At 45.3% G+C, this 15,183-nt stretch overlaps 1 protein-coding gene across 4 annotated transcripts in view; it reads left to right on the forward strand.

The window, feature by feature from the left end:
* HTR4 (5-hydroxytryptamine receptor 4) overlaps window positions 1–13,614 on the forward strand; it is a 1,746,991-nt gene extending 1,733,377 nt beyond the window's left edge. For 3 of the 4 annotated variants that reach the window (XM_069651422.1, XM_069651418.1, XM_069651419.1), the window contains one exon: window positions 9,734–13,614. In XM_069651422.1, the coding sequence (XP_069507523.1) occupies window positions 9,734–9,821 (88 nt within the window). In that variant the 3' untranslated portion in view covers window positions 9,822–13,614. The remainder of the gene's footprint in view (window positions 1–9,733) is intronic. The other variant, XM_069651420.1, reaches the window with a different exon arrangement.
* Window positions 13,615–15,183: the final 1,569 nt, after the last annotated feature.

The raw sequence follows: 15,183 nt of genomic DNA on the forward strand, positions 1-15,183 counted from the left end.
CATCATACTGTGTTTTTGGAACAGTTAGCAGGCTATGGGCTGGGGATTCAAGTTCTTGTAGTATGTCAAAGAGCTCACAAGTACCTGAATTTTCGTTAGCAATTCTTTCATTAAAAGTCACACTTTCGGCTGAGTGTATAGCCTTTTTACAGATATTGGACTTTGAGGTAAAGTTATCCTTATTTACAGGTGATGGGTCCTTTGTCCAGCGACTCTCTGTAGTTTGCTTGGAAGATCGAAGGGATTTGAGGCTAGGGGTAAACCAAGCATTTGTGTGGGTTAACGGTTTTTGTTTTGGATTGGTCATAGGACTTATTTCATTAATTGCTAGGTGGAGAGTTGATTGTATAGGTCAACCCTGAGAGTTGGGTCGTTAGCTGGAGTTTTGGATAGCTGTGAGTGGTTTCAGAAGTGGGAGTATGCAGTCAGCAGTGACTTTTCGCATGTTTCTTGAAAGGGTCGCTGGTGCCATTGTTGATGGTTCCTTGGATTGTATGTTCGTAGGTATAATAAATGAGATGATATTGTGCTCTAACCACGGACAAGTCTTGTTAGAGATGATGTCTATGTTACAATTGAAGTCTGCTAACCAGTCTAGCATTCGTCCTTTGATGTGGGTTAGGCTAGATATTTGTTGAGTGAAGCCAAGAGCTTCAATGGAGTTTGCTAGTGCAAGGGCATTTACATCTAATGGGTCATTAAAACATACATTTAGGTCACCTAGGAGCAAGATTCTGGAAGAAGGTTTGTGTCTGTGGAAAGGACTTGTGACATATAATTTTCAAATGATAGAATAGGACCTGGTGTCCTCTAAATTAGGTGCAGTGTCACCGTGATGTTGTTGTAGAGGGACAATTTTGTTGAAAGTAGTTCCCCTGATTGTAAGGTATTTTTGTTAGATGAGTATGAGGGAATTTCTGACTATAATTGCTACCACCCTCCCCTTTGGCATCTGCTCTATTATTCCTTAGGATAATGAAGATGTCAGGTATGGCTGAAGAGAGGGCGGGACTTGCCTCAGCATGCAGTCAGGTTTCTGTGATGGCTCTTAGGTCGAGCTTTTTCTTACATATTAGGTCGGCTATGTCCAGAGCATGTGCTATGAGTGATCTAACATTGATCAATGCAGCATTGAGTGGTCTGGGTAAGAGGAGTGAATTGTGTGCGGGCGGTGAGTGGGTTAGGTCGGGTTTTAACCGCTAAATGTTACTGGGTTGTCTAAGGCTCGTGGGGGTGTTTCGGTGGGCAGGTGGGTTGGTTCAGTTGTTCAGTCTGGGGCAGTGTGGCGGTTGTGCAAAGATGGGGCTGAGAGGGCGGTTGCACCATCTGCTGGCTTTACTTTGTTCTTGGTTAAGTTAAGGTGCTGCTACAGTCTGTTAAATGGAGTTGCTAAGGTAACATTCTCAATTTCATTTGCGTTTGTCACAGCTATCATGGATGGAAGGCTAGGCATAGTATAGACTGCTGGTGTGATCACACTAACTGAGGCAATTGCTATCAGAGGAAGATAGGGTGTCATGGCTGGAGGTGCAGGCATAATAATATTAGATTGTAGCATTGGAGGTGTTGACATAGGAGCATAGAATGGCAGCAAGGACAGTGCTAATATAGGATTACTCATTTGTAGCATTGGCGGTGTTAACATTACATTGGTATGTAACGCTGGAAGTGTTCACATAAGGTCACTGAAATGCAGCATTGGAAGTGTTAGCATAGGAACACTAGGAGGCAGTATTGTATGTCATTGTTATACAGCATTAGATGTGTTACCAATGGTGTAATAGGTGGCAACACAGACGGGGCTAACACAGGGCTAAACAGTGGCAACGTTGTGTCATTCTGTAGTGATATTGGTGACAACAAGGTAGCAATTAGCGGTCCATTTACATTTTAATAGGAATGACACAATTGACTATGTGATATACCCTGCAAGTCCCTGTTTCGCATAATTGAAGTTCCAGATAATGATGTGGTGGGTTTAAATTGAGGGGGAAGTGTTGACTTGGGTGGAGTCCCCCAGCATGTGGGTTCTTTGTGATGTGATTGGTGGAGAAACTTCACCAGGGTCGACAAATAAAACGAATTTCAAACATAGGGTTGGCAAAATGATTTAAGCAAGGTCCAGTCCTTTAAAAATATCAGGAAAGTTCTGAATATTGGGGAAATAAACATACATCACTGGAACCTTTTGCAGCCAGTGTCTAGAAGTTGCCATGTACAGTAGGTGTGTTTGGGATCATATCTATTTCACAATATTTCACTACTAAAACCTTTAACTGCCCTACAAACCCAATGCACAACCACCAACAGCAAGACACACATACCACTACCACAGTGCAAACCTGAAATCACACTGCGAACAGCACACCTCCCTCCCCGGAATCACACTCAATCCAAAACACTCAATCTCCAGCACTATGCTACAGACACACAAAACAATTCAGTATCGACCCACACACCAAAACAACACCAAACCCATAGGATCTAGAAGCCAAACCAACACACACTGACGTTGTCCAAACTAAAGCTACCAATAGAGCAGTAAAAGGTCTCTTGTGCTATCCCCCTCTGCTGCAATTACTAACCCTTCCCAACCCTCCTTCCTTTGAAGATCCCCCTGGGCGCCTGAAGACCATGAAAATGGCAGTGGGGCATGGTTTAAACCTCAATAACATAACACAACAATCTTAGTGATGATGTTGGGTATTTTCTCCTGCTTCTTTAGGGCTCAACAACTCGGCCTATTGAACATAAATCAGATAGCTTTCTGCTCTTCAGGCACCTTTATGTTTTTCAACTCCTTAAATGTATCTTCTGCCCCTCCAAAACATATGGCAGGATTAAACATGCTGAAAATGTGCTGTATTCAGATAGAAAATCTCAAATTCGATTTTAAATTAAATTGACGACGATGCTTGGGGTTGCATTGGATGCTTTGGTCCATCAACCTAGAAGAGGCATTGGATATAAACAACACTGAATTGCAGAGGCGAGTGGGGGGATACCCCCCATGGAAGCATAACACCACTTTAGAAGGAGGCGGGATTAGCACATATGGTTTTTAGCCAGTGGGGAGTTAGGAGGTGGATCTACGAGGAGAGAAACAATAGCTGAGTAAAGGCGCATCTAAGGCGAGGAGAAGGGTGGTGTGGCCTTGCTGGTGGTGTGAGTCATGGAGGAGTAGAGTTCTACAATCTGGGACAACAAAGGCTGCTTCCTTAAAGTTTAATGGAACAGCTAGTTCTTACACTGCTTGCAGGTGAGGGGGTGAGATAGCGCAGCATTATAGATCTTCCTCATGGCCTGAGGGAAGAAATGGTCTGGGAAATACTGTAACAAGAACACGATTGGTGACCTCATATGCCATTGTGATGTGGCACAAACCTCACACATGTGTTACCCATTAGACAGAAAGTAGAAGAGGTGCAAAGTTTAGGTGAGGTAGACGTGTCACTCAAGAAGAATGTGTTATATTTAAGGGACTGAAGATCTCTCTGGGGCTGATGAGGGATGGGCACTAGGAAGCTGGCACACCCTAGCTCCCTGGTCATGGCTGACAGTTGAAACTAAGCCTGGCGTGACGGGCAGTGTGAGATCATGTAGAGTGGAATCCATGTGAATGTTCTCAGCACGGTAGATAGGTGCTGATGCCAGTGGGGCTGCTGGTGGATGTTTCCCTTGTGCATCTTGTCCTTGCTTGCCACTTCGTCATTTCTAAAATAAGAAGAGCTAGAATAAAGCTTGTGTATTCGGGAACATGCACATTCCACGCTGAGCTTCACTGGACTTTGCAATACTAGCATCCAGCAACCAAAGGCCGCAAGAGACGATGTGCAAGATGCAGCCGGATCGGAGACACCCACCATCTCTCTGCACCCAAAAAAAGACATCCACTCCATTATCTATCACAGAAGAATTAACTCAAGGCAGCAGCATTTCTTAACAGCAGACAAGGAATAGGAATGCAGACACCTCGCAGCAAGACCAATCCCCCTCACGTAAACAGCCGACCAGCCCATCCATCCCTCAGAGGAGGGACATCTCCTTCTGTACTGCATTGTATGGCTGGCCAGCCCATCCATCCCTCAAAGGAGGGACATCTCCTTCTGTACTGCATTGTATGGCTGGCGAGCCCGTACATCCATCAGAGGAGGGACATCTCCTCCTGTACTGCATTGTATAGATGACCAGCCCATCCATCAGAGGAGGGACATCTCCTTCTGTACTGCATTGTATGGCTGACCAGCCCATCCATCCCTCAGAGGAGGGACATCTCCTCCTGTACTGCATTCTATGGCTGACCAGCCTGTACATCCATCAGAGGAGGGACATCTCCTTCTGTACTGCATTGTATAGCTGACCAGCCCAACCTTCCTTCAGAGAAGGGACATCTCCCTCTGTACTGCATTGTATGGCCGACCATCCCATCCATCCCTCAGAGGAGGGACATCTCCTTCTGTACTGCATTGTATGGCCGACCAGCATGTACATCCATCAGAGGAGTGACATCCCCTTCTCTACTGCATTGTATGGCCGACCAGCCTGTGAAAACAGAAATAAAATATAGAGGCTGGGTACCCCAAAAGGAAATACACCGAACACGGGTTACAAAGGAACATACAAAGTACTTTATTTTATACTGAATCCAGTTACAAAAACAGGGCAAAATCAGATAGCTATCGGCCCTCAGTAGAACACAACGAACTCCAGCGTGGTTCAGTGTGTTCAGTGAGAGACGCTGTACATTAAAATGCATTTGCTTTTTATACATTTGGTGGGCGCAATGTCCAGCCCCACTTCGGGTTAATATTCCTTTTAATACATCACCGATCTAGGGTTCGTGCCAAGTCTCAAACAACCGCATATAACTGGTTTGCCTATAATACATGTATCAACAAGCCTATGCAATAACTGTGTATTCTAAAGTTTTCCATGCAGGCCTTCGTAAACATTAATACAATGTAGTTAAACAGATGTTCTTCGTTCAGTTTTTGAAATCATTGTCTCAACATATGCTTGTGGATTAGTTTCATTGCATGAGTAATCCTTCTACACATAGGTCAACGAAGGACAAGGTCTCAGTTCACGACCTCAACAAGTGGCCTGCAGGCAAATTACACATTAGCTATGTACAGAGGTCAAGACGGCCATTGTGTATTCTGGAATGACATCGTCCACCATTTTAGCTCACAGGGTGACTTTTACACAACCAATCCTCAAATGGCGGTTTGACCTAAAATGCCGGCTTACATGGATTTAAGGTCAGGACCTTGCAACACAGATTTCTTTCACAAGCGACTTTCGAGCAGCTTGGCGTAGGCCAACATTAATATATTTATTACAATAGGAGGCACGATATACTTTCTCTTTCGACAAACCCTCCTTTTGGCCTATGCCAAGTGCTATGCACCCTGAATCACTATCGGAAATATCTATTGCCATTTGGTCTTTTGCTAAAATATCCTTCAATACATATTCTTTGGAAGTCTTATCTGGGGCATACACTTTATGTCCTATCGAACCTATCGCTTGTGCGCAACATCCCCCTAGCATCGAACGCATACCAGGTAGACCCGGAATACAGCAACAAAGAAACAACAGGATTCCCAAAATTATTAGTAAGACCGAAAGTACCTTCCAACCCCAAGATCGCAAGAAATCCCAGAACCAAGCACTCAGATCCCAGTTTCCCTCGGGAACATGCACTTCAGAACTAAGGACATGCAGATTCTGTATTGCCTTGAAGATAGTTGGAGAGGAATCTGGTACGAAAACACAGCAAGCAGACCCCACTAATTTGCATACTCCACCACATCTAATGCCATTCGATTTTGAAGTGCAACTAATCTTATTGCCTTTTGTTCTAACGTCATATTATAGAGTATGTCCGTGGTCCGGTTGATGGTTCTCTCCAGTACTCTCGCTAGTTTTTTGATATCTTCTGAATTCGCTATCTGCCCCCAAAATGGCACAACTGATTTACCCATCCCCATCCCGCCGTGGACGAGCCTTCGAAACTTCTTTTGTACTAGCTATAAACACCCCAGGTAAAAGGATCCCAAAATAACAGGTTCCCTGCCAATCCCTGGGCAACCATGGGAATGCTACATTACCGCAGACAAAGTAGACAGGTTCGCCTACATACAAAGGTCTGTTCTCCCCAGTCAAATTTGCAACGTTGGCACAACCTAGAAAATTTCCTATTGACTGAGTTCCATTCCTCTGTATGCAAAAAGAAACTGATTCGGGGCTATGGTTAACAGTGTAAGAAGGAGGCATGGCACCCTTATTGTCTATTGGAGCCATTTTAAATGAAATCAAAGATTGGAAAGGACGAGATAGTTTATCAGAAGGCCTAATAGAAGCAACATTCGTTTTACTCCTATTTGGAAAAAGCGAGCATCCCAGGGGAGTCAAAACAAGTTTCTCAAAACTATTCAAATTGGTGCCATCAAAGTTCCCTGAGATGCTATCATTCCATCAGCCAAAAAACAGTGCTCTAAGAGAAGCATAGCAGTCAGTTGTCAACGGTAAAGGATGAATATACCAACCTAGCCCCTTATCCCCGTGTTGCGGTAAATGTGAGCAGACCCAACAGTTGGATTTATTAAAAATGGCATGTGTAGCATTCATGATAAGTAGTTAAGTGTTATTTTGGTACCTTTGTCTGTGCTGGGAATCCCGAGGGGATAAAGTATGCAAATGTACAAAGGGAGTAGGAACAATGGGTGCACTTTCAGTAGGCAACAAAAGTTCTGAAGAGTGAGTTTCCTCGAGGTACCACAATCCTAAGGCAGCGACTATTAAAAAACCAAATATCATTATAAAAATACAGCAATACGTTTTCGGGGCCCAGGCATTTTGTCCATGTCCCAGTTGGTCACCCCCTTATTTACAAGTCCCATACGGGCAGTAGCGGTGGCGGGTATCGTAGTCTTCAAACGGACACTCCAAAGTTTGTTGCTGGTGACCTCCCGGTCGAACGACTTCTTAGTCCTTCCACCACCCCAGCCAACAGAATCCCCTTTCTCAAATTTGGGCAAAAAGCAAGCCCTCGACTCTTTTCCTTCTCCGAATACACAGCCAAACCGTGCCGTAAGTCTATCAGATGCACAGCAAAACCGTGCCGTAAGTCTATCTTCGTGGTCGTAGGTTATATCGTACTTTTCCTGGTACTGATTGATCCGGAAACAATATGTCGTCACTTCCTGCAGGAAGCAACGTGTCGGAGGCAAGTCAAGGGGCTGAATTCAAAACAGCCGTTTCAGGGTGCAAAATTTGTGGAGAGTGCAGAGACAAAATGGCAACTTCCCCAAGCCTCCCGGGCACAGAGATATTCTCTGACACACTCACAGTGCTGCTTACTGCTTTGGGATCATTGGTTGCAGTATCAGCGAGGGGTTCTGTTTCTTCTGTAGTGTGTGGCACAGGGTGGGGATGTTTCTTGATGTGCGATGAGTGGGTCCAGTTCTTTTGTCCAGCGACCCGCACCGCTGTCTGGGTGACCAACAGGACTTGGAATGGGCCACGCCAGCGAGGCACGAGGCAGGAGTTGCGCTCAAATGATTTGATGAGCACCCAACTCCCAGGCCGTATGCCGTGGCCCGGGCCCTCGTATTGCACAGGTAAAGCTTCTCGTACCTGGTGATAAATCAAATACAGGTTTTTAGTCAATTGGCTGCAATAATCTGAAAGTAGTACATTTTCAACATTCTTTAAAGTTCGACATTTTGGAAGGTTCCAGATATTGGCGGGTCTCTCCATTACCACCTCAAATGGAGAGAGCGCAGTCTTAGTTTGAGGGGTTGTATGCATGGCTAGGAACACGATCGGTAAGGCGTCTGGCCATTTTAGTTTGGTGATGGCACACGTCTTAGTGAGCTTGTTCTTGATGATACCATTGTGTCTTTCTACTAGTCCGGCACTCTGAGCATGTCTGGCCAAATGGAACCGTTTGTAAATTCGTAATGCTGTACATATCTGTAGAATTACAGCAGCGACAAAATGTGGACCATTGTCCGACCAGATAACTCTCGGCAAACCGAACCGGGGGAAGTATTCTTTTAACATGGTTTTCGCAGTTGTCATGGCTGTAGCATCTTCTGTTTTCCCTTTCCCGGCAGCCATTTTCTTGGTCATTTTTTTTTTTTTTGTCCTGAAGCGTTTCCGGACAGAAAAAAATGCTTTTAGTGCCCCGGTCATGCAGATCTTGCAGGCCGGGGTACCAAAAGCAATATGACCCTCACCGGGGGGGCATTACCTGAGTCGGTAATGCCCCCGCCGCAAGGATCATACTGCTTAATTAACAGCGTCATTGCTCAATGCTGCATCTTACTATGATGACTGGTTACGATGGATGCACCTTTCCTTATAAGACAATCATATATGTAGAAGAAACACCAGCATCAATTTGAAAAACTGTTTGGTTGCTATATTAAATTCTATATGTGGAACTATAACATAGAAGATACAATTTATATGTGAAATGGAGGTTTTTCTTCTATCATTCTCCGGCTGAGCTCATGAATTAAGATCTGAAGACAATGGGCCTCATTATGAGTTTGGGGGTAGCCGTGCCCTTATTAAGGGCACGGCTACCCCCAAACTCGCTGCCGGCCCCGGAATCCATGAATGGGCCATTACCGGTCCATTACGAGATAAATGGGCTGGTAATTACCAATTTCCGGTCGCCGGTGTGGCCGGCCTCCCGATCCCTATTCTGCCCCATAGGGCAGAAAGGGGGTCGGGAGCATGGTTGCACCGGCACCGTTAATAACGGTGCCTGTGCAATCATGAGTTCTGCTCACAGATGCCGGTCTGCACGCCTGGTCAGACCGCACGTGCAGTCCAGCACCGGCAAGCAGAACTCATAATGTGGCGGAGATGGAACAACGGCACTGGGAGCACTAACGGCGCCGTTGTTGCCTTTCCACCACATTCGTAATGAGGCCCAATGTCCACTGACTGGTTGTCAGCAAACATCTCAATATCGGAAAATCGGCACATACCTGTACACAAATGGATTATTACACAGTTGAGACCTTTTGAAAAACAAAAGATCAAGCACTTTATGATAGCATTTACATATTTGCCCGTATATTAACTAAGTTATTTTTTTTCTAAATAATTGCTGTGATTTTCCATCCCTTCTGTCGGTAATGTTTGTACACATTTTACAGGTTCAAGGACATGTAGCAACCATTTCCAGGGTTTCATATCTTACAGGACATTTTAATGAACAATTCCAACTTTTCAAAACTCCTAAATCCATGTGCCAGTTTTAAAACAAAAAGAAGGCTTTTTAAAAAAGATTTGCATCTTATTTTGGAGTGTTCCAAAAAGTTGCCATTAAATGCAAATGTATGATAACATGAATTCCTTTGGGAAAGAAATTGGGAATGTTTGTTTCTACTAGATGGGATCGGATTCCAATGTATGTGAAGGGGGATGAACTTAATAGAAGAGGGGGGTAACTGATGAATACTGTCTTGAGGATGTACCAGGCAGCAAATAGTTCTCACATTGTTATGATTGATGGGTAGATGCAGAAGAAAGTGTATTAAGTTAGATTTCCTCCACTCCCTTAGGCATCACATGATCTTAGAAATGTGTTTTCTTCTTCAAATAAAAATGAGTTATTGATGCCTCATTCTGAATCCTGAAACCATCAAATAGATAGCTTCCTCTCCCTTGCCTGACTATGCCTGCTGACATTGTCTTTTTGCACCCACAGATACACAGTCCTGCACAACGGCCACAACCAGGAGCTGGAGAAGCTTCCGATACACAACGACCCAGAGTCCCAGGAATCCTGCTTCTGATGGGCAGCCTGAACCACAGCCAGCACGGACAGTCCATGGCCAGAATAACCTGGTGCCTGATGGTCTGGATTTTCCATGGCTCGTCCTGTCTCTTGAGTCTAAGCTCCCGGTGAGGAATCCATAGCGTGACAGCTACCAACACACGCTCGCCCAGATGTGCGCCCTGCAAGGAGGATGCCTGATAATCGCCGCTGCTGGTGGGTTTGATCAGTGCATCCACAGAGCACGCACAAGATGGCCTCTTGGACTAGATGTAGGGGGGCCTCTTCCGTTCAACAAAACCCTACATTGAAAGACCAATTCAATGACATGGTGCAGTTTTAGAAGATGAAGAGAATTTATAAACTGAATCGAACACAATTTTCAAAACGTAAAGAACAAACGTTCCCTTCTAGTTAGCGGTTTCACCTCCAAAGACATTTCTCAGTCTAAGTGGGAGAGTACTGTTGATACATCACTGTTCCGCCTTGCTTACGGTGCCCCATCACTCAGCAGCAGAATTTAGGCAGGACATGTGTAACCGGCTGTAAGGAGTGGTATGAATATACTCACTCCAAAATTGTGAACTTAATTCTGTGAACTCAACTGTTTCTGGAGCCAAAACTCTTAATCAAAAGGAAATTCTCTCCAAAAACAGAACACTGTTGTTCATCTACAATAGCATGTATTCCACTGCAACACGACAATGGCCTCCGTCGGTTATGGCACGCACTGAAAACTGGATTCTCTTGTTGCGTGCAATAAGTGTTATCAGAAAAGTGCTTCCCTCATACTGCATGGATAAAGCACCCCAGGGTCTCTTCGTGCTCACTTCAGCATTGTGGGCCTGGTCTCATGCTTGCAAAATGATATGCATGCCATCTTATTCACTGTCAGGCTGTGGCTATGTCTTGTCCGCTTAGCCTGCAATGGTTTGCCATATAAGACAATCGCTCTAACAAGTCCTTGGGGGCACAAAGAAGTACCGGTCCAGCCGCCCAGACTCAGTTTTATGAGATACTTTCTGTGTAAGGGTAACTTCACTTCAAGCTGCACACTCCTACCCCAGTGCATCATGGTTTTTAAAACAGGGAGCATCTTAATTGTTCACTATGATAACCATCAATGCAGCTTGAGGAAAAAGACAACCCAGGTTCACAATCGAGGAGCAAGCAAAGTGCCCTGTGCAGCAGATCTGTAGCAAGAGGTAGAGGGCCTTTAGAGGTGATAGTTAGGGCATTTCGCAATATGGTAGTATGGCCGTCAAATGCAGCCAGGAAGCTTAAGACATCACATGCATCTCCGTGGAAACCATTGTCCCCACTGATATACGAAAATGGAGATCTCTTGTGCAATTTCCCTGCTAAAGCAGCCAATTGGTCACTTCCTGGAGGTTCTAAGCAAGATTAAGGCCTTCCAAACACAGACCCAGCCACAGTAAGGGAAGCGCGGCATACCGTCATGGCAATGTTCAGATCAGACCCATAGCTGAATCTCCAAGACAGGCAAAAGCAAAGTTCCATACGTTTTAAAAGCATACGCCCTTACTGCCTTGTAATGTAATATAAGGAGTCCATGTCATGTCGATAAGCTACGCACCAAGAAAAACTGTGGCACATAAGGGCAGGCAATAAATAGCATTATTAATCCAGCAGATATTCTTCCACTGAGTGGGCAGAGCTTCAACATTGAACCACTTCCCTGTCACGGCATAAGCAGTTTCTGCATGGGCCGTGAAGGTCGGACTTGTTCTTGGTTGTCATGCCACTAATGCTTGGGGCATCACCGTCATCCTTTCCATGAGCAAATGTCATCTCTCATCAAAAATCCCTCGAGGTTAATTGGTGAGCAAGAAGGAGAGGAACTGCAATGCAGGTTGCGGCCTGGTACCTTACTCCCTTGGCCACACCTGGCACAGGTTTCTACATATCCTAGACATACCACCAGTACTCATTTTGACAAACTCCCATTGAAATGCATTCTGAGAGCCTCAGAAGCATATGAGGTAAGCATGGCCCAACAGCAGAGCTGGAATGATTCCTGCACTCACACACCAAAGTCTCAACCCCAACTCAGGAAATCCTGGATTCCGTTTTCTGAGTGTGTCCCAACAGAAAACGAAGGCACATTTTTGGAGGCAAAGATTTCAGTTTAGCTCCAAAGTCTGGGATGGCCCTACAGTACAGTACAGCAGCTCCCTTCTTTTATAATCCCTTTCCTGAAGCGAGAGGTGGACTGCTAGACCTAATCACTCAGAGAATACTACTTGGATCTTGGCCCATACTTGCCTAGTCTCTGGGTTTAACCCAGAGACTCAGGGTTCTTACGCTCTTCTCCGGGTCTCCGGGCAAGAGCGTCGAATCTCCGGGTTTTCAGGAGACTACAGATGGCCCACTGCAAGGTTTGTCTGTGCTGAAAGAAAGGAAAGCTGCAGATCAATGGGGCGCATTGTTATCAGCCACTTCCCCACTGCGCCGAACATTATCAATAACAAAAGAGCACCTTCTACTCCTACGCCTCGAGGGGCAGCGCAGCGGCCACATCACACGGGCAAGAACCTCGGCCATTCTGCAATATTCTGCCATATTACAGTCTAATTGCAAAAACGAATGAAGACCCCAGCTCTCAGAGTGGGGCCGGCTCCCTAATGGAATGATTGGGCTCTCAAAAGGGTGTTAATGAAGGCGAGATCAGCAAATGGGAGAACGGCTCTGCAGAATAATAAAGGCCACACATCTTGAAATAAAACTGCAACTATTTTATTTACAAAAAACAATATTTTCTGTTTACGGTTTCCTCAGTTGCTTAGTCTTAACTTCACAATCATTTCAATCAAGCTTGCAGATTCTGCCTAATTTATTAAAAAAATTAGATTACCAGTCTCCAGCTTGCAAAAAGGTGGGCGGGGTCTCTGGAAATGGGGGTGGGGACCGGATGACATCACCCTCCAGGTTTTCCTATGCCAAATGTAGGCAGGTATGACTTGGACCCATTTTCTGATTTCCACTTTGGAGTAAAACGCACACAGTGCAAAGGTGGTTCAGCTCATAAGGCAAATCCTAGGAAATAAATGATAGTACAGGCAAGGCCGCTCAGGTTTTCATGGGTTATCCCCTCCCCCAGGAAGTGGAAACTTGACCTTAATGATGCTGGTCATGTTGATGGTGGACTAGGACCAGGCCGCTATTCCACTACCTCGTAAAGGAAACGGTAAAGGCTAAGTTCTGCCGAACAGCGGTCAACATGGCGTACTGCATCTCCCAAATCTGTCACTCACATTTGTAATACTCATTAAACTCTCCCAAAAAACCAGTGCATTTCCCTGGCAAGATGGCCTCCACCTACGCTGCTTTGCTCCAGGTAATGGAAATGGGGCGTGGCTGTTGTCGGCAAGTGTAGGTCTGTGGTGTGACGGTGAAGGTCTGCAGATTCTGGTAGGTGCCTGCAGGAGGCGCTGTCAGCACTCAACTAGCAAGCATTTCCTTATTTATCTCTTTGTGTTTGGTACTCTATGGAAGTGTGCTCTGTGGGGCGGGTGGGCGGTGGGAGTGTGCGAATTGTGAATGGGGGCATGCGGTAAATTGGCACCATATCTGGGGCTCTTATAAACATTCCAGACATTTCAGTAGGTCATTGAAATCCTTGCCGCTGCCACAACTGCGGCCCTCTGTCTGTTCTCAAGTAAAATGGAACCCAAAGATGGAGATCACGTCATGACATGCACATCTTGAATTTTGTTACATTGTAAGATCCTGTACAGAGGTCTATTCTGTTGTGTTTTTTATGTCAAAAATGTATATTATTTATTTAGTAAGCATTGTGTTTTGGTCTTTTTTTTCTAAGAGGCTCCAATGATCACCACATGTTTATTGTCTGTTCAGTTGTGATAGGCGGCTACTGCAAAAAAAATAATCAATTTTCAATAGGCTCTCTTCAAAGGCGAAGAACGAAGAAATCGAAAAAGGTATTCCGAGGAAGTCTTTTTCTGCAAGAGAGCACTTGGGTAGGTACAAAGAGTTTGGCGCAGCCAATCAGCAAATATCACATGTGAAAATGATGGGCGACATCAACGTGATTCAATGTTCTCCACCCAACATGCATGGATGGCAGAAACAGGAGGCGGTGTCAGTGTACAGGTGCATCTGACAGAACCACAAGGTCACTCGTGAAGGTAATTGGGATGGCAGGCACCTACCATCTTTAATGTGGGCACTGAATGTTGGGGCATCTGGCCTTCGTAAATCTGAACGCCCTTGTAGGCCAAGTCACGGAAACCCTGCATATTTTCCTGTGGTCTCATAAATTAGTGAACGCTGTTGTTATTCGACTTGCTTTACCCCCACATATCAGAGAAAACTGTAGAGGATTCCACTGTCCTGCTCTCAAATGCCAAGCAAAGCGGGCACAGTTCCCTATGTTCTGCCTTCATCACCACAAGAGCTGATATGAACCCCTGCCCTTGCTCTCGGTAGAGCTGGTCTGACGGCCCACATTCACCCTAATGACTTGAGAGAAAAGAGAACGCGGATGTGTCACCGATCTTTAGGCTGTATAATGTAGCCGTCTTTGCTCATGACCTCAGGCCTAGAGTGAAGCTGGCGTAACTCATGTCTGCTGCGCCTCTGTACTTGACAAACCGAATGTTACCGTCCCTCAGTGACCCATTAACACAAGTAACACCTCTGAGGCTGTCCTACTCCTGGCCTACTTTAAATGAAAAAAATGAGTAAAACGTCTGTTCTCTTTAACAAATCAAAGCTGGTGAGGCTCAGCGTGCATACGCTCCTGCATGTAACCATGTAACAAAGGACCCTCTCCTTGCCTCAGAGGCACTAGAAAGCTGCCGCACTTCCCCTTTCCAAACTTTATCAAATAAACTTGCGTGACTCGCTTCTTTTATCTCTGGCTCAACTAGTGTGCCGATGACACCCAATACCCTCATGAAAGAATCCACACCTGATGTGATTTGATTCTCCTGTCCTCGTAAACAAAGCAAAGCTGCCGGGGGTTAGCTTCCTCCAGCGGCAGCTCTATTTTGACTCTATTCCCCTGCTCTCAAAGACCCGTGGAACACAGATGCAGAAGGGCCGTCTCACATACTGAAAAGCAGCCTTCACCCAACTGCACCCCTGGCTGAAGCTCTTGCACAGAGGAATTGAGGTGCAGATCCTATGGCAGGCCTTTTCTGATGGAAATCAAGAATAGACAATGACGAACTTGGTCTTTAAAGTCACTAAACGTAGAACCAAGAATCATGTCCTGGGATGAAGATAGATAGAATACCTGTGTTGATGCAGATAGCAGCCAAGAACATATTAAGCTTCTGTGGTTTACAACCCAGATTTCTGGCAGATGACAAGTGAGGAATTCGACCATTCGCACG

The sequence above is a fragment of the Ambystoma mexicanum genome, chromosome 3p (assembly GCF_040938575.1).
Source record: "Ambystoma mexicanum isolate Mex_15411 chromosome 3p, UKY_AmexF1_1, whole genome shotgun sequence".
NCBI classification, from domain to species: Eukaryota; Metazoa; Chordata; class Amphibia; order Caudata; family Ambystomatidae; genus Ambystoma; species Ambystoma mexicanum.